General features: G+C 45.3%; 1 protein-coding gene across 2 annotated transcripts in view; it reads right to left on the bottom strand.

The window, feature by feature from the left end:
• Positions 1-24,795, bottom strand: part of mdga2a (MAM domain containing glycosylphosphatidylinositol anchor 2a) — a 47,391-nt gene extending 22,596 nt beyond the window's left edge. For both annotated transcript variants that reach the window (XM_079574117.1, XM_079574118.1), the window contains exons 1-5: positions 24,512-24,795; positions 24,354-24,475; positions 8,037-8,176; positions 6,889-7,066; positions 3,103-3,429 (exon numbers count right to left, since the gene is read on the bottom strand). In XM_079574117.1, the coding sequence (XP_079430243.1) occupies positions 3,103-3,429; positions 6,889-7,066; positions 8,037-8,176; positions 24,354-24,432 (724 nt within the window). In that variant the 5' untranslated portion in view covers positions 24,433-24,475; positions 24,512-24,795. The remainder of the gene's footprint in view (positions 1-3,102; positions 3,430-6,888; positions 7,067-8,036; positions 8,177-24,353; positions 24,476-24,511) is intronic.
• Positions 24,796-26,922: the final 2,127 nt, after the last annotated feature.

Here is a 26,922-nt window from a genome sequence, read left to right as displayed (position 1 = left end):
ACAGTTACTAAAGTTACTAATGCTCTGAGAGTCCTAGAACCACAGTTACTAAAGTTACTACAGCTCTGAGAGTCCTAGAACCAGAGTTACTAAAGTTTCTACAGCTCTGAGAGTCCTAGAACCAGAGTTACTAACGTTACTAATGCTGTGAGAGTCCTAGAACCACAGTTACTAACGTTACTAATGCTCTGAGAGTCCTAGAACCACAGTTACTAAAGTTACTACAGTTCTGAGAGTCCTAGAACCACAGTTACTAAAGTTACTAATGCTCTGAGAGTCCTAGAACCAGAGTTATTTAAGTTTCTTTGGCTCTGAGAGTCCTAGAACCACAGGTACTAATGCTCTGAGAGTCCTAGAACCACAGTTACTAATGCTCTGAGAGTCCTAGAACGACAGTTACTAAAGTTACTAATGCTCTGAGAATCCTAGAACCACAGTTACTAAAGTTACTACAGTTCTGAGAGTCCTAGAACCACAGTTACTAAAGTTACTAATGCTCTGAGAATCCTAGAACCACAGTTGCTAAAGTTACTACAGCTCTGAGAGTCCTAGAACCACAGTTACTAATGCTCTGAGAGTCCTAGAACCACAGTTACTAAAGTTACTACAGCTCTGAGAGTCCTAGAACCACAGTTCTAGTACAACTTTTTGGTTCAGTGTAATTTCCTGTAGTGTTGGTCAGCCTGAAGGTGGCGCTCTTTAGTGTAGTTACCTGTGGCGTTGGTCAGCCTGAAGGTGGCGTTCTTTAGTGTAGTTACCTGTAGCGTTGGTCAGCCTGAAGGTGGCGCTCTTTAGTGTAGTTACCTGTGGTGTTGGTCAGCCTGAAGGCAGCGCTCTTTAGTGTAGTTACCTGTGGCGTTGGTCAGCCTGAAGGTGGCGCTCTTTAGTGTAGTTACCTGTGGTGTTGGTCAGCCTGAAGGCAGCGCTCTTTAGTGTAGTTACCTGTGGCGTTGGTCAATCTGAAGGTGGCGCTCTTTAGTGTAGTTACCTGTGGTGTTGGTCAGCCTGAAGGCAGCGCTCTTTAGTGTAGTTACCTGTGGCGTTGGTCAGCCTGAAGGTGGCGCTCTTTAGTGTAGTTACCTGTGGCGTTGGTCAGCCTGAAGGTGGCGCTCTTTAGTGTAGTTACCTGTGGCGTTGGTCAGCCTGAAGGTGGCGCTCTTCAGTGAGTAGTTACCTGTGGCGTTGGTCAGCCTGAAGGTGGCGCTCTTTAGTGTAGTTACCTGTGGCGTTGGTCAGCCTGAAGGTGGCGCTCTTTAGTGTAGTTACCTGTGGCGTTGGTCAGCCTGAAGGTGGCGCTCTTCAGTGAGTAGTTACCTGTGGCATTGGTCAGCCTGAAGGTGGCGCTCTTTAGTGTAGTTACCTGTGGCGTTGGTCAGCCTGAAGGTGGCGCTCTTCAGTGAGTAGTTACCTGTGGCGTTGGTCAGCCTGAAGGTGGCGCTCTTCAGTGAGTAGTTACCTGTGGCGTTGGTCAGCCTGAAGGTGGCGCTCTTCAGTGAGTAGTTACCTGTGGCATTGGTCAGCCTGAAGGTGGCGCTCTTTAGTTTAGTTACCATTGTTGCTGTGTTGTGTCACCTTTTGTATGTTTTTTTTTTTTCTTTTTTTTTCTTTTTCATTTTTGTTGAATTTTTGTCACATTTTGTTCAATTTTTGTCACATTTTAGTTGAATTTTTGTCACATTTTTGTCGCGTTTACATCCTTGTTTTCTACTCATTTTTTTGTGGCTGTTTTGGTGCTTTTTTTCCCCCAAGAAGCTTTTTGATTCGGGTAAAGCCAAACTGGAGAAAATGGTATCCGTTCAGGTGGAAGTTAAGAGGTTAACGGTGCGCATTTTCTCCAGTTCAGCTTTACCCAAATCTAAAAGCTTCTCGACTGGAGAGCAACAATGTAACGCCTCATTTGAAAGCTAAGACCTACAAGAGTGATTGTAACTTTCTGTCAAGTCGCCACAATTTTTAACCTCTTTTTTTTGTTTTTTTCACTACTTTTTTTGTGGCTTTATCTTGTGTTTTTGTCCCATTTTTTCTATCATTTTTTGTTATGTTTTTGTGGCCTTTTCGTTACTTTGTCGTCGTGTTATTGTTGACTTTTCATCACATTTTTCATCACTTTTTGTGTTGCTTTTCCAGCACATTTTTGTTTTCTTTTCATCCTCTTTTTGTCGCTAATTTGATGCTTTTCTTTCTAGCTTTTAGATTTGGGTAAAGCTCAGTTAAGGCGGGACCGGTGGCCCTAGAGCCAGTGGCCCTTCTGTGCTCTTCCAGAATGGACATATGGCCAGTCCGCCCCTGGCCTGAAGGTGGCGCTCTTTAGTTTAGTTACCTGTGGCGTTGGTCAGCCTGAAGGCGGCGCTCTTTAGTGTAGTTACCTGTGGTGTTGGTCAGCCTGAAGGTGGCGCTCTTTAGTGTAGTTACCTGTGGCGTTGGTCAGCCTGAAGGTGGCGCTCTTCAGTGTAGTTACCTGTGGCGATGGTCAGCCTGAAGGTGGTGCTCTTCAGTGTAGTTACCTGTGGCGTTGGTCAGCCTGAAGGTGGCGCTCTTTAGTGTAGTTACCTGTGGTGTTGGTCAGCCTGAAGGTAGCGCTCTTTAGTTTAGTTACCTGTGGCGTTGGTCAGCCTGAAGGTAGCGCTCTTTAGTGTAGTTACCTGTGGCGTTGGTCAGCCTGAAGGTGGCGCTCTTTAGTGTAGTTACCTGTGGCGTTGGTCAGCCTGAAGGTGGCGCTCTTCAGTGTAGTTACCTGTGGCGTTGGTCAGCCTGAAGGTAGCGCTCTTTAGTGTAGTTACCTGTGGCGTTGGTCAGCCTGAAGGTGGCGCTCTTTAGTGTAGTTACCTGTGGCGTTGGTCAGCCTGAAGGTGGCGCTCTTTAGTGTAGTTACCTGTGGCGTTGGTCAGCCTGAAGGTGGCGCTCTTTAGTGTAGTTACCTGTGGCGTTGGTCAGCCTGAAGGTGGCGCTCTTTAGTGTAGTTACCTGTGGCGTTGGTCAGCCTGAAGGTGGCGCTCTTTAGTGTAGTTACCTGTGGCGTTGGTCAGCCTGAAGGTGGCGCTCTTCAGTGTAGTTACCTGTGGCGTTGGTCAGCCTGAAGGTAGCGCTCTTTAGTGTAGTTACCTGTGGCGTTGGTCAGCCTGAAGGTGGCGCTCTTGTCCTTGAGGCCACACACCCCTCTCACTGAGGCCACACAGCTGTACTCGCTCAGGTCGACCGGGCGGAGGTTCTTCAGCTTCAGGATCTTGGTCTCGCCCTGGGTGAAGAGCGGCTCGTAGATGTCCACGCCTCGGTCCGAGCCCTCGCTCAGCGCCGTGCGACCTCGGAACCAGGTGTAGGCGGGGCCGGGGTTCGAGCGAGCCTCACAGCGCAGGAACACCGTGCGGTCCGAGTAAAACTGGTCCGTCTCCCCCAGGCTCTGGTGCACCGAGATCACGGGGGAGTCCAGGTCTGAGGGGGGGGGGCACATCGTACACAGTCTGTCTGAGAGTCTGAGAACTGCAGTTACTAAAGTCACTAATGCTCCGAGAGTCTTAGAACCACAGTTACTACAGTGACTAATGGTCTGATAGTCCTAGAACCACAGTTACTAAAGTTACTAATGCTCTGAGAGTCTTAGAACCACAGTTACTACAGCTCTGAGAGTCCTAGAACCACAGTTACTAAAGTTACTAATGCTCTGAGAGTCCTAGAACCACAGTTACTACAGCTCTGAGAGTCCTAGAACCACAGTTACTAAAGTTACTACAGTTCGGAGAGTCCTAGAACCACAGTTACTAAAGTTACTACAGTTCGGAGAGTCTTAGAACCACAGTTACTAAAGTTACTAATGCTCGGAGAGTCTTAGAACCAGAGTTACTAAGTTACTAATGCTCCGAGAGTCTTAGAACCACAGTTACTAAAGTTACTAATGCTCCGAGAGTCTTAGAACCAGAGTTACTAAAGTTACTAATGCGCCGAGAGTCTTAGAACCACAGTTACTACAGTGACTAATGCTCTGATAGTCCTAGAACCACAGTTACTAAAGCTACTACAGTTCTGAGAGTCTTAGAACTGCAGTTACTACAGTGACTAATGCTCTGATAGTCCTAGAACCACAGTTACTAAAGCTACTACAGCTCTGAGAGTCCTAGAACCAGAGTTACTAAAGTTACTATAGTTCTGAGAGTCTTAGAACTGCAGTTACTAATGCTCTGAGAGTCCTAGAACCAGAGTTACTAAAGTTACTAGAGTTCTGAGAGTCTTAGAACTGCAGTTACTAAAGTTACTAATGCTCTGATAGCCCTAGAACCACAGTTACTAAAGTTACTACAGTTCTGAGAGTCCTAGAACCACAGTTACTAAAGTTACTACAGTTCTGAGAGTCCTAGAACCAGAGTTACTGAAGTTACTACAGCTCTGAGAGTCTTAGAACCGCAGTTACTAAAGTTACTACAGCTCTGAGAGTCCTAGAACCACAGTTACTAAAGTTACTACAGCTCGGAGAGTCCTAGAAACACAGTTACTAAAGTTACTATAGCTCTGAGAGTCTTAGAACCACAGTTACTAAAGTTACTACAGCTCTGAGAGTCCTAGAACCAAAGTTACTAAAGTTACTACAGTTCTGAGAGTCCTAGAACCAAAGTTACTAAAGTTACTACAGCTCTGAGAGTCCTAGAACCACAGTTACTAAGATGTGGGAAACTGACCAAATATTTTTTTTTCCCCAGAGTATATGTAGTAGATGCAGTAGAAGTACAGTATATGTAGTAGTGTATGCAGTAGAAGTACAGCATATGTAGTATATGCAGTAGTAGGACAGTATGTGTAGTAGTATATGCAGTCGTAGAACAGTATGTGTAGTAGTATATGCAGTAGAAGTACAGTATGTGTAGTAGTATATGCAGTAGAAGTACAGTATATGTAGTAGTATATGCAGTAGAAGTACAGGATATGTAGTATATGCAGTAGTAGGACAGTATGTGTAGTAGTATATGCAGTAGTAGAACAGGATATGTAGTAGTATATGCAGTCGTAGTACAGTATGTGTAGTAGTATATGCAGTAGAAGTACAGTGTATGTAGTAGTATATGCAGTAGAAGTACAGTGTATGTAGTAGTATATGCAGCAGTAGTACAGTGTATGTAGTAGTATATGCAGTCGTAGTACAGTATATGTAGTAGTATATGCAGTCGTAGTACAGTATATGTAGTAGTATATGCAGTAGAAGTACAGTATGTGTAGTAGTGTATGCAGTAGAAGTACAGGATATGTAGTATATGCAGTAGTAGTACAGTGTATGTAGTAGTATATGCAGTAGTAGTACAGTGTATGTAGTAGTATATGCAGTCATAGTACAGTATATGTAGTAGTATATGCAGTAGAAGTACAGTGTATGTAGTAGTATATGCAGCAGTAGTACAGTGTATGTAGTAGTATATGCAGTCGTAGTACAGTATATGTAGTAGTATATGCAGTCGTAGTACAGTATATGTAGTAGTATATGCAGTAGAAGTACAGTATATGTAGTAGTATATGCAGTCGGTTTACAGTATATGTAGTAGTATATGCAGTAGAAGTACAGTATATGTAGTAGTATATGCAGTAGAAGTACAGTATATGTAGTAGTATATGCAGTAGTAGTACAGTGTATGTAGTAGTATATGCAGCAGTAGTACAGTGTATGTAGTAGTATATGCAGCAGTAGTACAGTGTATGTAGTAGTATATGCAGCAGTAGTACAGTGTATGTAGTAGTATATGCAGTCGTAGTACAGTATATGTAGTAGTATATGCAGTCGTAGTACAGTATGTGTAGTAGTATATGCAGTAGTAGTACAGTATGTGTAGTAGTACATGCAGTCGTAGTACAGTATATGTAGTATATGCAGTAGTAGTACAGTATGTGTAGTAGTACATGCAGTCGTAGTACAGTATGTGTAGTAGTATATGCAGTAGTAGTACAGTATGTGTAGTAGTACATGCAGTCGTAGTACAGTACATGTAGTATATGCAGTAGTAGTACAGTATGTGTAGTAGTATATGCAGTAGTAGGACAGTATATGTAGTAGTATATGCAGTAGAAGTACAGTATATGTAGTAGTATATGCAGTAGTAGGACAGTATGTGTAGTAGTACATGCAGTCGTAGTACAGTATATGTAGTAGTATATGCAGTAGAAGTACAGTATATGTAGTAGTATATGCAGTAGTAGGACAGTATGTGTAGTAGTACATGCAGTCGTAGTACAGTATATGTAGTAGTATATGCAGTAGAAGTACAGTATATGTAGTAGTACATGCAGTCGGTTTACAGTATATGTAGTAGTATATGCAGTAGAAGTACAGTATATGTAGTAGTATATGCAGTAGTAGTACAGTATATGTAGTATATGCAGTAGTAGTACAGTATGTGTAGTAGTATATGCAGTAGTAGTACAGTATATGTAGTAGTATATGCAGTAGTAGTACAGTATATGTAGTATATGCAGTAGTAGGACAGTATGTGTAGTAGTATATGCAGTCGTAGTACAGTATGTGTAGTAGTATATGCAGTAGTAGTACAGTATGTGTAGTAGTACATGCAGTCGTAGAACAGTATATGTAGTAGTATATGCAGTAGAAGTACAGTATATGTAGTAGTATATGCAGTAGTAGGACAGTATGTGTAGTAGTATATGCAGTAGAAGTACAGTATATGTAGTAGTATATGCAGTAGTAGTACAGTATGTGTAGTAGTATATGCAGTAGTAGTACAGTATGTGTAGTAGTACATGCAGTCGTAGTACAGTATGTGTAGTAGTATATGCAGTAGTAGTACAGTATGTGTAGTAGTACATGCAGTCGTAGAACAGTATATGTAGTAGTGTATGCAGTAGAAGTACAGTCTGTGTAGTAGTATATGTAGTAGGGTATGCAGTAGAAGTACGTACAGTACACGTCCACTCTAATGGAGCGTATGGCAGGGGAGCCCTGTCCGTTCTCCGCTTTGCAGTAGTAGCGCCCCCCCTGGTGGCGGCTGATGGACTCGATCCTTAGAGTTTCGTTGGGCGGGGCTGAGTCGCCGTGACGATCAGGAGCTCCGCCCCCCGCCGTCTTTGTCCACCGGATCTGCGTCACCAAAAAAATAAAACTTTATTTAAAGAAACGTCTGTCGGTGTCGGAACTTTAATTTCTCATCGTTAATATAGAAAAAAATAATTCTCCCTGAACGTCTCTCCTGAGGTCAGGGGGAGGAGCTACCTGAGGAGGGAGGTTACCTGAGGTCGGGGGTTACCTGAGGTCGGGGGGAGGAGTTACCTGAGGAGGGAGGTTACCTGAGGTCAGGGGGAGGAGCTACCTGAGGAGGGAGGTTACCTGAGGTCAGGGGGAGGAGCTACCTGAGGATGGAGGTTACCTGAGGTCTGGGGGAGGAGCTACCTGAGGAGGGAGGTTACCTGAGGTCAGGGGGAGGAGCTACCTGAGGAAGGAGGTTACCTGAGGTCAGGGGGAGGAGCTACCTGAGGAGGGAGAGTACCTGAGGTCAGGGGGAGGAGTTACCGGAGGTCGGGGGGAGGAGTTACCTGAGGAGGGAGATTACCTGAGGTCAGGGGGAGGAGCTACCTGAGGTCAGGGGGAGGAGTTACCGGAGGTCGGGGGGAGGAGTTACCTGAGGTCGGGGGGAGGAGCTACCTGAGGTCGGGGGTTACCTGAGGTCGGGGGTTACCTGAGGTCAGGGGGAGGAGTTACCTGAGGTCGGGGGTTACCTGAGGTCGGGGGTTACCTGAGGTCGGGGGTTACCTGAGGTCAGGGGGAGGAGTTACCTGAGGTCGGGGGTTACCTGAGGTCGGGGGTTACCTGAGGTCGGGGGGAGGAGCTACCTGAGGTCGGGGTTACCTAAGGTCGGGGGGAGGAGCTACCTGAGGTCGGGGGTTACCTGAGGTCGGGGGTTACCTGAGGTCGGGGGTTACCTGAGGTCGGGGGTTACCTGAGGTCGGGGGGAGGAGCTACCTGAGGTCGGGGGTTACCTGAGGTCGGGGGTTACCTGAGGTCTGGGGGAGGAGCTACCTGAGGTCGGGGGTTACCTGAGGTCGGGGGTTACCTGAGGTCGGGGGTGTCCCGTCACGAGGCACAGCAGCTCCAGAGTCTGTCCTTCTCTGATGGTGTGGACTCGCTCCGTGAAACGCTCCTCGTCCACGTCACAGGCCGGCGCCGCGTGAACGATCCGCACTGTAGGGGGCGCTGCGACAGAATCACACAGGAGTCAAACCCGAGGCACAGTGCGGGGTTATCATGTGGGAGATTCAGGTTAACACGGCCGTGACGTGACGAGGGGGCGGGTTCAGCACCAGCGAATCAGATCAGAGAAACATGGTAAAGAGAGGCTGACTTTCCTCTGTGAAAGATCCGCACTGAGCTTTAACCTCTTAACTCCCACCTGAACCGAGAGGATCTCTGAGGTCATCAGATTTTTTTCCCATCATTTTTCTGTTGGGTATTCAACTCATTTGTGTAGCTTTTTTATCAAATTTTTTTGGTCATTTTTTGTCAAATTTTGTCATTTTTTGTCACTTTTGGGGGGTTTTTTCCTTCATTTTTTCGTCATTTTTATCACATTTTTGTCACATTTTTTGTCATTTTTTTGGTAATTTTTGTCAAATCTTTTGTCATTTTTCATCAATGTTTTCTCACTTTTTTGTCACATTTCCATCATTGTTTTCGTCTCAGTTCTGTCTCTATTTTCACAGCTTTTTTCCAGAAGCTTTTGGATTGGGGTAAAGCCAAACTGCAGAAAATGTGCTCGGTTCAGGCGGGAGTTAAGGGGTTAACCACAGGAGGAGAGTCCGTTATTGCTCTGCTCAGGAAGTCAGAGGATCAAACACTGATCCCGGAGAGTCGTTCATCAAACGCTCTCCGCTCTGTCCCCGACCTCCCCCCGTCCTCCCCCCGTCCTCCCCCCGACCTCCCCCTGACCTCCCCCCGTCCTCCCCCCGTCCTCCCCCACACGACCTCTGACCCCTGGCCTCGCCGAGCTGCTGAGGTCTGCGTTTGTGTGAAGGGCTCCGTGGGGGAGAAGGAGAGACAGAGGAGCCACATTTATGAAGGTGAGATGAACGTAGAGTCTGTGCTTTCATCTCTGTCAGAGTCAAACCAGACCAAACGTTAGTCCTAGAACCACAGTTACTAAAGTTACTACTGCTCTGAAAGCTGGATTTAACCAGAGCTTAATGTTGTCAGCGCTGCAGCGTCTGCAGTGTTTACAACATACAGGCTAACGATGCTAACTCGCTGCAGCGTCTGCAGTGTTTACAACATACAGGCTAACGATGCTAACTCGCTGCAGCGTCTGCAGTGTTTACAACATACAGGCTAACGATGCTAACTCGCTGCAGCGTCTGCAGTGTTTACAACATACAGGCTAACGATGCTAACTCGCTGCAGTGTCTGCAGTGTTTACAACATACAGGCTAACGATGCTAACTCGCTGCAGCGTCTGCAGTGTTTACAACATACAGGCTAACGATGCTAACTCGCTGCAGCGTCTGCAGTGTTTACAACATACAGGCTAACGATGCTAACTCGCTGCAGCGTCTGCAGTGTTTACAACATACAGGCTAACGATGCTAACTCGCGGCTAACAGTTTTGGCCATTCTGACGCTGTTTTAAGCCCAGGGGTTTATTCATCTGAAAAACTAACCCAGCGACTAAAAAGTCCTCAGAAAATCCAGATTAAAGACATACAGCATGTTTATATTGAGGGAAAATGAGCTGCAGCAGAACAATGAAAACGCTGTAGCTTCTCGCTAAGTTACTACAAACACACGAGAAAATCTACAGGAGCTGAAGTAAAGACGAAAAGAGACCATTTAAGAAACATCTCAATACTATTGTTTAATAAAAACACATAAATGAATAAAGCTCAGGCATTGGAGCTTTAGGACATGGGCTTTTCTGTCTGTGATGGACAGAGACATAAATAAATAAATAAATGGCATCAGCACAATTCTAATATAACTGCTCTTAAAAGTGTCGCCGACTTTATTTAAGGAAATGTAAATGAGTAAATTATTACAAACCAATCTGCTGTGAAAAAAGTAAGAATGTTGAAGAAAATGCCTTGTACTCGTATCGGTATTCGGTATCGGCGAGTACTTAAATCAAAGTACTCGTACTCGTATCGGTTTTAGAAAAAGTGGTGTCGGTGCCGCCCTAGTCTGACCAAGGGCCGACAGTTTTAGCCAAGAGTAAACCTTACACATGCCAGTGCTTAATATATGACCTCATTTCATGTTCTGTTTGGAAATGTTTAAGTATTTGACAGTATTTCTGACATTTTTACAGAATTTAACCCCTTAAGCCAGTTCGACCTTTCCCAAATCTAAAAAGCTTCATGAAAAAGCAACAAACATGCATAAAAAAAGTGACAAACGCAACAAAAAAGTGAAGACAACGCGGCGGCAACGTGAGGTAAAATCGTAGATCAGTTTTGACGGTCTGAGGTGTTACTCCTATAGGCTGTAAACTTCAATCGAGAGGCTTTTTAGATTTGGGTAAAGCCAAACTGGAGAAAATGTGCTCGGTTAAGGCTGGGGTTAAGGGCTTAAAGGAACAGGCCGGCGTTTTTCCACACTGAGATATGTTCTTACCTGAGCTGTGCCGAGTTCTTTAGGACCTGTCTGATCTTCAGTCACGTAAACACAGCGCAGACGGCGTTAGCATTTAGCCTCTCCCTCTCTCCTCTATAGCTCCAAAACAGGTCAAGATAGAAGCTACCAAGCTCTTCCACGTTTTCCCTATTTAAATATGGTTACGTGAAGTGTTCCACTACAAAGTATAATTACACACAATTAAACAATGTGGATTTTCTAAGCGGATAAAAGGGGGAACTATATTGTAAGGCGTAATAATACCAGGAGTAGTTTGGCGTCCGCACAGTAAAGTGAAGATTACTGCGCGGATTTTGAACATGTGTTTTTTGTCATTTTTTTGTCATTTTTTTGTCAATTTTGTGTCATTTTTTTGTCATTTTTTGTCATTTTTTGTCATTTTTTGTCATTTTTTTGTCATTTTTTTGTCATTTTTTGTCATTTTTTGTCATTTTTTGTCATTTTTTTGTCATTTTTTTGTCATTTTTTTGTCGTTTTTTGTCATTTTTTTGTCGTTTTTTGTCATTTTTTTGTCATTTTTTTGTCATTTTTTGTCATTTTTTTGTCTTTGTCTTTTTTTGTCATTTTTTTGTCGTTTTTTGTCATTTTTTGTCATTTTTTGTCATTTTTTGTCATTTTTTGTCATTTTTTTGTCATTTTTTTGTCATTTTTTGTCTTTATTTGTCATTTTTTGTTTAATTTTTGTCACTTTTTTGACATCACATTCCCGAACTCTATTGCTCCAAAACAGGTCAAGATAGAAGCTACCAAGCTCTTCCACGTTTTCCCTGTTTAAATATGGTTACGTGAAGTGTTCCACTACAAAGTATAATTACACACAATTAAACAATGTGGATTTTCTAAGCGGATAAAAGGGGGGACTATATTGTAAGGCGTAATAATACCAGGAGTAGTTTGGCATCCGCACTACAAAAGTAAATATCAAGCATTGGCTTAAATGACTTGAATTGAGGAAATGTCTCTTGTTTTTGTCGGTTTTCACTCATTTAGACACTTTTCCTGATCGGACCGAGTTTGCTTTGCTTGTTTGAGGACATTTCAGACCAGTTCTAGGGTAAATCTCGCTTGAAATAAGAAAGTAAAATTGCCAATGAGATGAGACCAATTTTCTTTCCCCATTGGCAAAGAAAATGACCTGAAATAAGGACGAAATGTATCGAAACGAGTCAGAAACATCTCAGAACAAGTGAAATAATCCAGGACAAATGCCCAACAACTTCTTAACCAGTCAAAACAAATAAAATGTGGATTATTGTGCTCAAATTGAGATGTTTATACTGATCTAGTTAATTTCTTTTTGCAATCCGCACAGTAAAGTGAAGATTTCTGCGCGGATGTCGAACTACTCCTGGTATTATTACGCCTTACAATATAGTCCCCCCTTTTATCCGCTTAGAAAATCCACATTGTTTAATTGTGTGTAATTATACTTTGGAGTGGAACACTTCACGTAACCATATTTAAATAGGGAAAACGTGGAAGAGCTTGGTAGCTTCTATCTTGACCTGTTTTGGAGCTATAGAGGAGAGAGGGAGAGGCTAAATGCTAACGCTATAGAGGAGAGAGGGAGAGGCTAAATGCTAACGCTATAGAGGAGAGAGGGAGAGGCTAAATGCTAACACTATAGAGGAGAGAGGGAGAGGCTAAATGCTAACGCTATAGAGGAGAGAGGGAGAGGCTAAATGCTAACGCCGTCTGCGCTGTGTTTACGTGACTGAAGATCAGACAGGTCCTAAAGAACTCGTCACAGCTCAGGTAAGAACATATCTCAGTGTGGAAAAACGCTGGCCTGTTCCTTTAACAAATACTGCATTTTCAGAGTACTGTATCACTGCCATAAGGACTTGGTTTGCTGTAAACAAACTGGGCTGTGAAGTTCGTAAATGAGTTGGATTTAAAGGCATAAATAAGCATCGTTTTCGACTCCGGTTTGGGCGTCACCGTGTTTCTGTTTGTTCAAATAAACTAAACTCAATCAAATCCCAAGATGGTGGATCACATAAAATGATTCACACGATAGAAAAAAGCATCGAAATAGCGACAAAAATGTGAGAAAAACTCAACAAAAAATGGTGGAAAGAGATGAGTGAGTGATTCATCGGCTCGAGTCACGAGAAGAATCGAACTTCTGTCCAAACATGGTGATTCTGTCCGATGTCTGACAAAGGAGTGTGAGGCGGCGGCACCTGCGGGACGAGGAGGAGGAGGAGGAGGAGGAGGAGGAGGAGGATGCTGATTCGGTGGTTTGGAGGGGGAGTCAGAGGGGGGGGGGCGTCCTCTCCTCCGTGCGCTCGCGTGTGTGGAGTGTGTCCTAGTTGAGAGAGTTGTCGTGCTATTTTTATCCCGATTGTGTGATTCTCCTGTGACTGCGCCGGCTCCCCCTGCTGCTCACGTCACACACTGCGCCCCCTCCCTCTCTCCCCCCCCCCCCCTCCCCCCTCCTCTCTGCAGCAGCGTCAGAGGGACAGCTTTACTCCCAAACATTCTCCACAACTCCAGCCAACTCTCTGCACCGCGTCACGGCTCCACCGAGACTCAAACGGACCCAGGCTCCGGGAGGAGAATGAGATATTTTTAGGACAAACACAAGTTAGATTTGAGAGCTGCTGTTCCTGATTTAGCTCCGTGTTTGTGGCCGTGAAAGTTCCCGGTTCGTGACGCCGTGGTTTCCTCCTCATGAACATTTAAAGGGGAGGTTCAGCGAGCGCTTTATCTGAGCCACACACGGCCTTTGACTCAGAGACACTTTTACATCTCACTCATTCCCATCGAAAGTCACTTCTCTAAAAGGATTCAGAAACACAAACGTCTGGAAACATGTTACTGCGATGTTTCACTGAACCGTTTCAACACGACATGTTCCATTCTACTTAAAGGGGGGGGTGGACTTTTTCCAGCTTTCCATCCTGTTATTCTGTCACTCCCTCATTAAAAACATGCCTGAAGTGTTGCCTTGGCACATTCACGTATTTCTGAGTAATCTGTAAAAACTCTGATGGCGGCCATTTTAGGGATAGGTTTGCCTGAGTCCTCCTAGGAACGCCCCCACCTCCTGGAGACGCCTCCGAGCCGAGTAACCAACCACTGCTCCTCAGCAGAACCCCCTCCCCACTGATGCCACAGACAGCGTGTGGAGGGGGCGTGTCTAAAGGCTCAGAGGTTCTTAAAGAGACAGGGGCCTATTTCAAGACATTCACTACAGCCATTTTGAGAGAGACATTTTATACAAGGCAGTTATTCTAATTTACTGCATTTACAGACCAACAGAAGGTTTGTCATCATTGTAGTGAGATATAGACTGGTGCTATGGGACTGACAAAAGCAGAACACCCCCTCTTTAACACTTGTATTTCCCCCAGAGGGACTATGGGAAGGATTCATTCAGGTAAACAAGTTACATAGTGCTGCTTTAAAGGATGTTTTTACACCAGAGTGTTGGTGATTTATGGAGATATAAATGTTGAGAGAATCATTTAAGGCGAGACACTGCAGGTGAATAGGGGAAAAATGTAATATACAGATATCAATTTGAAACTGTTGCTGTCGATCACTGACATAAATGTGAGAAAAAAATACATGGCAAGTTTTCTGTAATTTTATCTTTTCATATAAGAACAAGGTGTTTTATGCCTAAAAATGCCCCAAATTTCCATCTTTTCGGCGACGAAATCTGAATAATGGACAGAGCTACATTCAAACTTATGGTTTCATTTTATTGATGAATGAGTTACCAAGACTTTCTCAGAGGGGATTTAGGAATGTAGTGGGGTAGCCTATATTGCCCTTACATTGAGCCAATCAGATCGCGTGTGCGCACTATAAATACGGGGGGTCATGCACCTGGCATGACCTCTCCTCCCTCTGACGTCACACGCTGCTGCTGTCGCGGGCACAGCGTGAAAGTTGGTGAAGTTGCGAGTTGTTTGTGGTCGTTCAGGAGGCGTCAAGCCGGCGATTTTAGACGTCAAGCCAGCAACTATATGTACACACAACTGTCTCGCTGCATGCTGGCGCTCCGGCCAGAGGCTACTGCAGAGCTGGACAAGTAACATGTTCGGGGTCAGTACGGGTCGTTTGGGGAGTGCCATGCATCGTCGCCCTGGGTCCTGTCAGCGTTACACACCTCCTCTTCTTCTACCCCTGCATCGCCAGGGTCGTCCCGTTTGTTTACGTTGTAGACGGTGATGTGCTGTTTAATATGGACACTGTCTGAAATGAACGTTCACGTGAAGGAAACAATGGACAATTTTAACAAAACCTGTAACTAATAAAGATCCTATTTTTGTAAATGAATGCCTCTGTCCTGCCGATTTTACGAATCTGTGTTGCATTTTTCTACATGATAAATTTAAGTTTAACCTGCAGTCCACTCCACTACATTTAGTTTTAAAATAATCTGTTTTTCAGTGGAAAAATTTGTAAAAATGTAATTTTCGCCTCATTTTTTGACATTCAAAACTCAATAAATGGGGCTTAAGGGATTAGATAATAAAAAATCCCTCTGAAAAAATCTTCCAAACATTGTTCAGTCCAAGGCTGGAAAATGTGACGTCTTTAGGTCCGACTGACGTGGACATAGTGTCGCCACAATGACAGAAACATGTGTTTGGAGAAAAAGGCCCTTGAAATTGCATTCTCCCATATAAGTCTATGGGGGAACATTGAATCAGCGCAATATTTAAACATGTTATTGTGAAGATTAGGCATATTTTCTGTTTCCGGGTGAAGCTTAAATGTTCAGAGACCAATTTGGCCCAAAACCTGAAAACTGAAAGTTTTTAGTTTTGCCTGTAGTGTCTCCCCTTAAAGAGACAGAGGCCGATTTCAAGACATTCACTACAGCCATTTTGAGAGAGACATTTTATACAAGGCAGTTATTCTAATTTAATCTCTTTAACTGACTTCTGCGGCAAATAGCTCCCAAACGTTTGCGCATTGTTTGGCAACGTTTGGCTAGGCTAGAAGCAGCTAGGCTAGAAGCTGCTAGGCTAGAAGCAGCTAGGCTAGAAGCAGCTGGGCTAGAAGCAGCTAGGCTAGAAGCAGCTAGGCTAGAAGCTGCTAGGCTAGAAGCAGCTAGGCTAGAAGCAGCTAGGCTAGAAGCAGCTAGGCTAGAAGCAGCTGGGCTAGAAGCAGCTAGGCTAGAAGCAGCTAGGCTAGAAGCTGCTAGGCTAGAAGCAGCTAGGCTAGAAGCAGCTGGGCTAGAAGCAGCTAGGCTAGAAGCTGCTAGGCGAGAAGCAGCTAGGCTAGAAGCAGCTAGGCTAGAAGCTGCTAGGCTAGAAGCAGCTAGGCTAGAAGCAGCTGGGCTAGAAGCAGCTAGGCTAGAAGCAGCTAGGCTAGAAGCTGCTAGGCTAGAAGCAGCTAGGCTAGAAGCAGCTAGGCTAGAAGCAGCTAGGCTAGAAGCAGCTGGGCTAGAAGCAGCTAGGCTAGAAGCAGCTAGGCTAGAAGCTGCTAGGCTAGAAGCAGCTAGGCTAGAAGCAGCTGGGCTAGAAGCAGCTAGGCTAGAAGCTGCTAGGCGAGAAGCAGCTAGGCTAGAAGCAGCTAGGCTAGAAGCTGCTAGGCTAGAAGCAGCTAGGCTAGAAGCTGCTAGGCTAGAAGCTGCTAGGCTAGAAGCTGCTAGGCTAGAAGCTGCTAGGCTAGAAGCAGCTAGGCTAGAAGCTGCTAGGCTAGAAGCTGCTAGAATAGAAGCTGCTAGGCTAGAAGCAGCTAGGCTAGAAGCTGCTAGGCTAGAAGCTGCTAGGCTAGAAGCTGCTAGGCTAGCTACTTAACGCTTACTTAGCTGAAGGTGCAGTTGAAGGAATGGTGGTGGCGCCCCCTGTCTGCGCGACAGTTCCCTCAGCGCTGAACTCTCCCCCTCCCCCCGCTGTGCACACGCTCTCGTCTTAGAGCATCATCTGTGGGCATAGGTGACCCCGGCGGCCCCGTGCGACCCCCCCAGAGCAAACACGGAGCTGGTATTTGGTGACATTTGCTGAACTCTCTGAGGAGCGGCTTCGGTTTGAGCAAAGATCACCATATTCATGAGCTTTAATGGGACGCAGATTTATGCCACGCTCCCCCCGGGCTCCGGACGGCGAGAGTCCGAGTCCAGGTCCGACAAGACCGAGACCGAGACCGAGACCGAGTCCGAGTCCGAGACCGAGTCCGAGTCCGAGTCCAAGCCCGAGTCCGCCACATCCTCCCCCAAAGTGTCCACCGTGTCCGGCCGTTAGAACCGGCCACGTGACTAAAGTAAGTCCGGGATGGAATCACATTGGGCTTTTGTCATGATCCGATATGTGTCACGATACTCAGAGGCCGATCCGATACGTGTCACGATACTCAGAGGCCGATCCGATACGTGTCACGATACTCAGAGGCCGATCCGATACGTGTCACGATACTCAGAGGCCGAGCCGATACGTGTCACGATACTCAGGGACCTGGAGTCAGACCCGGGTCCGACTCCGGGTTTTATCTTCACTTCATTATAAAAACCTTCCCCTCATATTTGTGTGATTTAAACTCTGGTTTGGTTTCTTCTCGTGGTCACTTCCTGGACCTGGTTTTGTTACTTCCTGGACCTGGTTACTTCCTGGACCTGGTTTTGTAACTTCCTGGACCTGGTTTTGTTACTTCCTGGACCTGGTTTTGTTACTTCCTGGACCTGGTTTTGTTTCTTCTGTTGTTACTTCCTGGACCTGCTGCGGAGACTTTATGTAACGCTGATATTTCAGTCAGTGGGACGGCTATAAATAGCTGCCGCGCTGTGATTGGTGCAGAGGGGGAGGCCGCGCTGTGATTGGTGGAGGGAGACACATGAATGGAAGTCACATGACCCGCAGAGATTTACCTAAAAAAAACATCTTCAGTGTTTAAATGTTCGGCTCATGAAACAGTCACAGGTTCAGAGTCGCAGCTCATTTTCTACAAATTGTTTTAATATTTTTTTTTATATTTTGCCAACTTTTTTGTCAGATTCTTTTCACATTTTTCCAGATTTTTTTGCCATTTGTTCTCAAATTTTTAACATTTTCTTTCACATTTTTTTCATATATTTTTTTTTTAATTTTGGCAAAAATATATATTTTTTTCTCCCATTTTGTCCCAATTTCCAATAATTTCCTCATATTTTTTTCTACATAATTTTTTTTTTTCATTTTTTTTTATTTTTTTTCAACTTTTATCATAATTTTTTCCTGATTTTTTTTGACATTTGTACCAAAATTGTTTAACATTTTCTTTGACAAAATAAAAAAAAAAACATGAAAAAATTGGGAAAAATATTTTGTAATTTTTTCACACATTTTCACAATTTCCAATAATTTCCTCGTATTTTTTCTACATAAAAAAAAAATTAAAATTTTTTTATTTATTTTATTTTTTTTCAACTTTTATCATCATTTTTTTCATTTTTTTTCAAAATTTTGGCAAATATATTTGGTAACTTTTTTCTCACATTTTGTCCCAATTTCCAATAATTTCCTCGTATTTTTTCGACATTCTTTTTTTTTTATCGTCATGATTTTTTCACATTCTGTCCCATTTCCGTTTTGCCTTTTTAGTCCATTTTCCTGTTTTTTCCTCCATGTTTTATAACAGTGAAAACGCTGAACATCAGACTCTGTTTCTGGTGAACGTTTCTGTAACTGGACCAAAAAACATGAAACAAAAACTGCCTCAAACTCCGGCGTCTTCGCTCTTTTTGAAAATGATTCCCCACATTTTCCTCCAAACTGTTTCAACATTTTTTTTTAAATATTTTGCCAACTTTTTTGTCACGGATTATTTTCACATTTTTCCTAAATTTTTCCAGATTTTTTGACATTTGTCCCCAAATTGTTTTAACATTTTCTTTCCCAATTGTTTCAAAATTGTGCCAAAAGTATCTTGTTATTTTTCTCACATTTTGTCCCAATTTCCAATAATTTCCTCGTATTTTTTCTACATCATTTTTTTTTAAAGCATTATTTTAATTTATTTTATTTCCAAATTTTATCATCATTTTTTCCAGATTTTTTCACATTCTGTCCCAGTTCCGTTTTGCTTTTTTAGTCCATTTTCCTGTTTTTTCCTCCACATTTTATAACAGTCAAAACGCCGAACATTAGACTCTGTTTCTGTAACTGGACCAAAAAACATCGGCGTCTTCTCTCTTTTTGAAAATGATTCCCCACATTTTCCTCCAAAGCGTTTGAACATTTTGTATGGATTATGTTTTGATGTGGTTTTATGTTTTCCTGGTTACATGTGAGTAAAGTTCTGTTTGAACCGTCTCTGCGCCTCCACTTTAGATCTCACCGAGTGACACAAACAAACAAGAAGCTCCGCCTCCAAAGCTCAGATCTGGGGCTGATAAAACGCATTTAAACCTCTGAGCCCGCCCCCAGGGACACGCTGACGCCTGATTGGTCCAGAACCATCTCTGAATCTAAAGCGCCGTCCGCCGGGAGGAGCTTATCATCATCCTCATCATCCTCATCATCATCATCATCATCTGCAGCTCTTTTCTCCTGAACGTCTCAGTTTTTACTTTACTCTTCACGATGCTTTTCGCTCCACAGACGCCACTTTACAATAAAGTTTATTCAAAAACTAAACCAGATCCAAATGTTTGTAACTAATATGTCACAAATGTCACTTTTAAACCTGGTTCTTCAGATTCTGTCTCAGTATGATCACAGAGGCCGATCCGATACGTGTCACGATACTCAGAGGCCGATCCGATACGTGTCACGATACTCAGGGGCCGATCCGATACGTGTCACGATACTCAGAGGCCGATCCGATCCGTGTCCCGATACTCAGAGGCCGATCCGATACGTGTAACGATACTCAGAGGCTGATCCGATACGTGTCACGATACTCAGAGGACGATCCGATACGTGTCACGATACTCAGAGGCCGATCCGATACTATCACGATACTCAGAGGCCGATCCGATACGTGTCACGATACTCAGAGGCCGATCCGATACGTGTCACGATACTCAGAGGCCGATCCGGTACGTGTCACGATACTCAGGGGCCGATCCGATACGTGTCACGATACTCAGAGGCCGATCCGATACGTGTCACGATACTCAGAGATCGATCCGATACGTGTCACGATACTCAGAGGCCGATCCGATACGTGTCACGATACTCAGGGGCCGATCCGATACGTGTCACGATACTCAGAGGCCGATCCGATACGTGTCACGATACTCAGAGATCGATCCGATACGTGTCACGATACTCAGAGGCCGATCCGATACGCGTCACGATACTCAGGGGCCGATCCGATACGTGTCACGATACTCAGGGGCCGATCCGATACGTGTCACGATACTCAGAGGCCGATCCGATACTATCACGATACTCAGGGGCCGACCCGATACGTGTCACGATACTCAGAGGCCGATCCGATACTATCACGATACTCAGGGGCCGACCCGATACGTGTCACGATAGTCAGAGGCCGATCCGATACGTGTCACGATACTCAGAGGCCGATCCGATACGTGTCACGATACTCAGAGGCCGATCCGATACATGTCACGATACTCAGAGGCCGATCCGATACGTGTCACGATACTCAGAGGCCGATCCGATACGTGTCACGATACTCAGAGGCCGATCCGATACGTGTCACGATACTCAGAGGCCGATCCGATACGTGTCACGATACTCAGAGGCCGATCCGATACTATCACGATACTCAGAGGCCGATCTGATACGTGTCACGATACTCGGAGGCCGATCCGATACGTGTCACGATACTCAGAGGCCGATCCGATACTATCACGATACTCAGGGGCCGATCCGATACGTGTCACGATACTCAGAGGCCGATCCGATACGTGTCACGATACTCAGAGGCCGATCCGATACATAACACGATACTCAGAGGCCGATCCGATACGTGTCACGATACTCAGAGGCCGATCCGATACGTGTTACGCTACTCAGGGGCCGATCCGATACGTGTCCCGATACTCAGAGGCCGATCCGATACTATCACGATACTCAGAGGCCGATCCGATACTATCACGATACTCAGGGGCCGATCCGATACGTGTCACGATACTCAGAGGCCGATCCGATACGTGTCACGATACTCAGGGGCCGATCCGATACGCGTCACGATACTCAGAGGCCGATTATGGGCTCACTGTTTTCAAACATGACCATATATGGGCGAGTCCAGAGATGCCGTCTGCAGAGGGCGGGACTTCCTGCCTCTCGACTGGAGACATTAACCTCTTAACCCCCGCCTGAACCGAGCACATTTCCTACAGTTTGGCTTTACCCGAATCTAAAAGCTTCCTTAAAAAAACACAATCACACAGCCTTTCTGTCATATTTATGTTGCTTTAGATTCGGGTAAAGCCGGGCGCTGGCAGCCTCTGAATGTGTGACCCTGAGGCCTGGCTCTGGAGCTGAATCTGATCCGCTCCAGATGTGGCTCACGTGACCGCTAACATCTGTCCGCCCGTCCATCTGTCCGTCCAGGGGAAAGGCTTTAATCCCCGCCTTGTTTCCGGTCGCCGTGACGACAGGGCAGTGATGTAACCTCGGGATAATCCGCGCTGAACTGAGCTGCGTCCGTTTGTCCCGGGAGACGATTGTTCCAGTCGGAAAGTTCAACAAAAACGAGGAATTAAAGATTTCAAAACTGAAACGCGCTGGACGTTAGCGACGTTAGCGACGTTAGCATCGCAATGAAACACGGAGCCCTAAACTAAACTGCACAAAGGTGTTTAATGGAGCGTCCACACCAAACGCGGCCGGCGCCTCCAAAGCGTCAGGTTTACGTTTAAAACACATGGATGTAAACACGTCACAAGTCACGGACGTTTAGCTTCATCGTGAACCGGAGCTACAGCAGCTCTGGGACTTTTACAAAGACACATCAGAGTTTCTTTATCCAAACACCAGGATTAAAAGACAAGAAAACTTATTTGAGAGGCTGAATATGCGCTGGGAATGTGTTTGGGCCTCGAGGACGCCTGTTGTAGCATTAGCACCGGAGAAAGCTAATGCTAAGCTAAACCTCCGGTCCTCACGTGAAAACAAGAAATATGCACAAATAAAGTCAATAAAGAACAATGATCACACACTGAGCTGGGCTGATGTTGGAGTTTATTACTCACATCATCTACAATTAGCTCAGTCAGCTCAGTCAGCTCAGTCAGCTCAGTCAGCTCAGTTAGCTCAGTTAGCTCAGTTAGCTCAGCTAGCTCAGGTAGCTCAGGTAGCTCAGATAGCTCAGGTAGCTCAGTTAGCTCAGTTAGCTTAGCTAGCTCAGTCAGCTCAGCCAGCTCAGTCAGCTCAGTCAGCTCAGCTAGCTCAGTTAGCTCAGTTAGCTCAGCTAGCTCAGTTAGCTCAGCTAGCTCAGGTAGCTCAGTTAGCTCAGTTAGCTCAGTTCGCTCAGTTAGCTCAGTTAGCCCAGGTAGCTCAGTTAGCTCAGTTAGCTCAGGTAGCTCAGTTAGCTCAGTTAGCTCAGTTAGCTCAGGTAGCTCAGTTAGCTCAGGTAGCTCAGTTAGCTCAGTTAGCTCAGTTAGCTCAGTTATCTCAGTTATCTCCGTTAGCTCCGTTAGCTCAGTTAGCTCAGTCAGCTCAGTCAGCTCAGTCAGCTCAGTCAGCTCAGGTAGCTCAGTTAGCTCCGTTAGCTCAGTTAGCTCAGTCAGCTCAGTCAGCTCAGGTAGCTCAGTTAGCTCCGTTAGCTCAGTTTGCTCAGTCAGCTCAGTTAGCTCAGTCAGCTCAGTCAGCCCAGTTAGCTCAGTTAGTCCAGTTAGCTCAGTTAGCTCAGTTAGCTCAGTCAGCTCAGTCAGCTCAGTTAGCTCAGTCAGCTCAGTCAGCTCAGTTAGCTCAGTCAGCTCAGTCAGCTCAGTTAGCTCAGTTAGCTCAGTTAGCTCAGTTAGCTCAGTCAGCTCAGTCAGCTCAGGTAGCTCAGTTAGCTCAGGTAGCTCAGTTAGCTCCGTTAGCTCAGTTTGCTCAGTCAGCTCAGTTAGCTCAGTCAGCTCAGTCAGCTCAGTCAGCTCAGTTAGTCCAGTTAGCTCAGTTAGCTCAGTTAGCTCAGGTAGCTCAGTTAGCTCCGTTAGCTCAGTTTGCTCAGTCAGCTCAGTTAGCTCAGTCAGCTCAGTCAGCTCAGTCAGCTCAGTTAGTCCAGTTAGCTCAGTTAGCTCAGTTAGCTCAGTCAGCTCAGTCAGCTCAGTCAGCTCAGTCAGCTCAGTCAGCTCAGTTAGTCCAGTTAGCTCAGTTAGCTCAGTTAGCTCAGTCAGCTCAGTCAGCTCAGTCAGCTCAGTCAGCTCAGTCAGCTCAGTCAGCTCAGTTAGCTCAGTTAGCTCAGGTAGCTCAGTTAGCTCCGTTAGCTCAGTTTGCTCAGTCAGCTCAGTTAGCTCAGTCAGCTCAGTCAGCTCAGTCAGCTCAGTTAGTCCAGTTAGCTCAGTTAGCTCAGTTAGCTCAGGTAGCTCAGTTAGCTCCGTTAGCTCAGTTTGCTCAGTCAGCTCAGTCAGCTCAGTCAGCTCAGTTAGCTCAGGTAGCTCAGTTAGCTCCGTTAGCTCAGGTAGCTCAGTTAGCTCCGTTAGCTCAGTTTGCTCAGTCATCTCAGTCAGCTCAGTTAGCTCAGTCAGCTCAGTCAGCTCAGTCAGCTCAGTTAGCTCAGTTAGCTCAGTCAGCTCAGTCAGCTCAGTCAGCTCAGTCAGCTCAGTCAGCTCAGTTAGTGAGCGGACGTGAGAGCGTCAGACTTTAGTCAGAACAAGCGTCCAACGACGGGCTTGAGGCGCATTTTTGACGCCCAACACGCGCTTGGTGTGAACGCAGCATGAGAGTGCGCACTGGAGTTTTGTTCCAGTACAGATCCGTTTTCCTCCAGGTTCGCAGGTTTTCTGGTGAAAAACCTTCCAAATAGTTGATCCTGGAGCGATACTGAGGCCCCTGTGAGGGAAGGTGACCCCCCCATGCGGACCCCTCATGCAGCCACGGGGCCCGACAGGTCAAACACACACCTTTAAGTGACACAAACCAGAAACATGTCACATTTAAGGCCGGGCTGGTTCTCACGACTCCCTGACCTGAAACACCGTTCATCAGAGTCTACTCGAGGAATCATTCTGGGGCCAACAAGAGTCATCTCGCGGGCCGGATTTGGCCCCGGGCCGGAGTTTGACATGTATGGGCCAAACAAGAGCACAGTTTCTGCTGACGGCCTGTGTTCTTGAGCTTAGACGAGTTGATGTGTACCTGTCTGGTTTCTTCATTACTTTTTGTTGCTTTGTTGTCGTGTTTTTGTCGACTTTTCATCACATTTATGTCACGCTGTGAGCCCATTAAAAGTATTAAAAGTAAAATACTCTTTAGTCAAAGTTTCTGATTCTCCTGACGCTGTTTCCTTCGATCTGTTTCTCAAAGCGCCGTCATCAGACTCGATTGTAGCCACAGCCGCCCCGGGGCAGACTGATGAAGTGAGGCTGTCACTCTGCACCATCGGCCCCGTCACCAAAGTCACACATGAGCCGCTGAGACTAACCACTGAGCCACAGGTACTGAAATACATGTACTGTGCAGCATCAGGACCCGCCGGTGTCCCCCTCCCCGCCCCCCCCCCCCGGTGTCCCCCCCCCCCCCCCCGGTGTCCCCCCCCCTGTCCCCCCCCCCCACGTGTGTCCCGTGTGAAGCCAAGGTCACGCTCAAACTCCCGCACCTTCTGTATCCGGAGCGTTATGAACGTCAGTCCCGTGAACAATCCCCGTGCGCGTGTGCGTGAGTGCGCGCGTGTGTCCGGTGCTTACCGTACACGCCCTGCGCGTGCACGAGGCGCAGGAAGCCGGTGAAGACGAGGCCGAGCGTCAGCAGCAGCAGCAGCGCCATCTCAGAGTCAGAACCGCCTCAGAACCTCCGGGACCTCCGGGACCTCCGGGACCACCGGGACCTCCGGGACCTCCGGGACCTCCGGGACCACCGGCTCTACGCCTGCCCGTGCGCGTGCACAGCGCTCATATCACGAGCGCGTCTCCTTCATCGTGACACTGAGGCAGAGGAGCCGCAGGAGGAGCCTCCGCGGGGGCCGCATCCTCCGCCTCAGCCCGAGCCGCGAATAAAAATAGATCTGTAGATGCTCCGCGCGAGCCCCGGGAGCTCAGCACCGGAGCACCGGGAGCTCAGCACCGGGAGCTCAGCACCGGGCTGGCACCCGCAGAGCGCGAGCCTCCGCGGGAGAATGTGTCACAAACCGCTCCAGTCAAATCCAAATCAACCCCGAGCCCGAGCCCCGGCTCCGGGATAATCCTCCGGTCCTCACGGTCCTCACGGTCCGCTCCGGCCGAGATGTCCTCCCGGTTTGGCCGTGATTTCCTCCCGCTTCAGTCCGTGTTTCCTCCCGCTTTAGTCCGTGTTGCGTCCCCGGTCTCGCGGTGTTTCGGCCCCGGTTCCGTCCGTGTTTCGGCTCCGGAGAGCGCGGCGCGTCGCGGCTGCTGTGCCCGGGGAGAGCGGCCTGTTCCCGGGCAGCTCTGGTGAGTCCTGTCCGTGATCCTCCGCTGTGGTTCCGCCGCTGCTGCTGCCGGTGATGACGTCACTGGCGACGTCAAGCCTCACGCACGAGCCCCCGGTGCCCGTTCCGGAGCAGAAAGTAAAAGCTCCAGATGAAGATGATGAAGATGGTGCTGATGAGGCGCCTTAGCAACCGTCGCTAAGGCGCGTGTCCTTCAGGAGATGCTCCGATCTTTCATGTAATAATAATAATAATAATAATACTAATACTACTACTACTAATAATAATAATAATAATAATAATACTAACAACAACAACAACAATAATAACAATAATAATAATAAAATAATAATAATAAAATAATAATAATAATAATAATAATAATAATAATAATAATACAAATAATAATAACAATAATAATAATAATAAAAATAACAACAACAACAACAACAACAATAATAATAATAATAACAAAAATCATCATCATAAAAATCATTATAATTTTTTACATTTTTTTCCATAATATTTTTATATTTTCTTGCCAGTAAAAAGCTTCTGTTGTTGCTGATGAGAGCGGCCGTAGCGACCGTCGCTAAGGCCCGTGTCCTTCAGGAGATGCTCTGATAAAAGTTTCATTCAAATGTATTTATAGATATTTATTTATAGCAGCGGTTCTCAAACAGCGGCCGCGGCCTTGTCCAGGAGACTGGTTTGAACCTGCCGCTGTAGGAGCTACAGCCGGGTTATTTAAATCATATTTTCAGACACATTTCTCGAATGAACCCTAAGCCCCGCCTTCACCGAGCGTCGTCTCCAGTTTGGCTTTACCCAAAAAAAAAAAAAATCCAGCAAAAAAGTGACAAAAATCCAGCAAAAAAGTGACAAAAATCCAACAAAAAAGTGACAAAAATCCAACAAAAAAGTGACAAAAATCCAGCAAAAAAGTGACAAAAATCCTGCAAAAAAGTGACAAAAATCCAACAAAAAAAGACAAAAATCCAACAAAAAAAAGACAAAAATCCAACAAAAAAAAGACAAAAAACCAACAAAAAAAAGACAAAAATCCAACAAAAAAGTGACAAAAATCCAACAAAAAAGTGACAAAAATCCAACAAAAAAGTGACAAAAATCCAACAAAAAAGTGACAAAAATCCAGCAAAAAAGTGACAAAAAATCAGCAAAAAAAAGACAAAAATCCAACAAAAAAAAGACAAAAATCCAACAAAAAAAAGACAAAAATCCAACAAAAAAGTGACAAAAATCCAACAAAAAAGTGACAAAAATCCAGCAAAAAAGTGACAAAAAATCAGCAAAAAAGTGACAAAAATCCAGCAAAAAAGTGACAAAAAATCAGCAAAAAAATGACAAAAATCCAACAAAAAAAAGACAAAAATCCAACAAAAAAGTGACAAAAATCCAGCAAAAAAGTGACAAAAATCCAGCAAAAAAGTGACAAAAATCCAACAAAAAAAGACAAAAATCCAACAAAAAAAAGACAAAAATCCAACAAAAAAAAGACAAAAAACCAACAAAAAAAAGACAAAAATCCAACAAAAAAGTGACAAAAATCCAACAAAAACGTGACAAAAATCCAACAAAAAAGTGACAAAAATCCAACAAAAAAGTGACAAAAATCCAACAAAAAAGTGACAAAAATCCAGCAAAAAAGTGACAAAAAATCAGCAAAAAAAAGACAAAAATCCAACAAAAAAAAGACAAAAATCCAACAAAAAAGTGACAAAAATCCAACAAAAAAGTGACAAAAATCCAGCAAAAAAGTGACAAAAAATCAGCAAAAAAGTGACAAAAATCCAGCAAAAAAGTGACAAAAAATCAGCAAAAAAATGACAAAAATCCAACAAAAAAAAGAC

The sequence above is a fragment of the Gobius niger genome (assembly GCF_951799975.1).
Source record: "Gobius niger genome assembly, chromosome: 16".
Taxonomy (NCBI): domain Eukaryota; kingdom Metazoa; phylum Chordata; class Actinopteri; order Gobiiformes; family Gobiidae; genus Gobius; species Gobius niger.
This window is presented reverse-complemented; position numbering and strand designations above follow the sequence as displayed.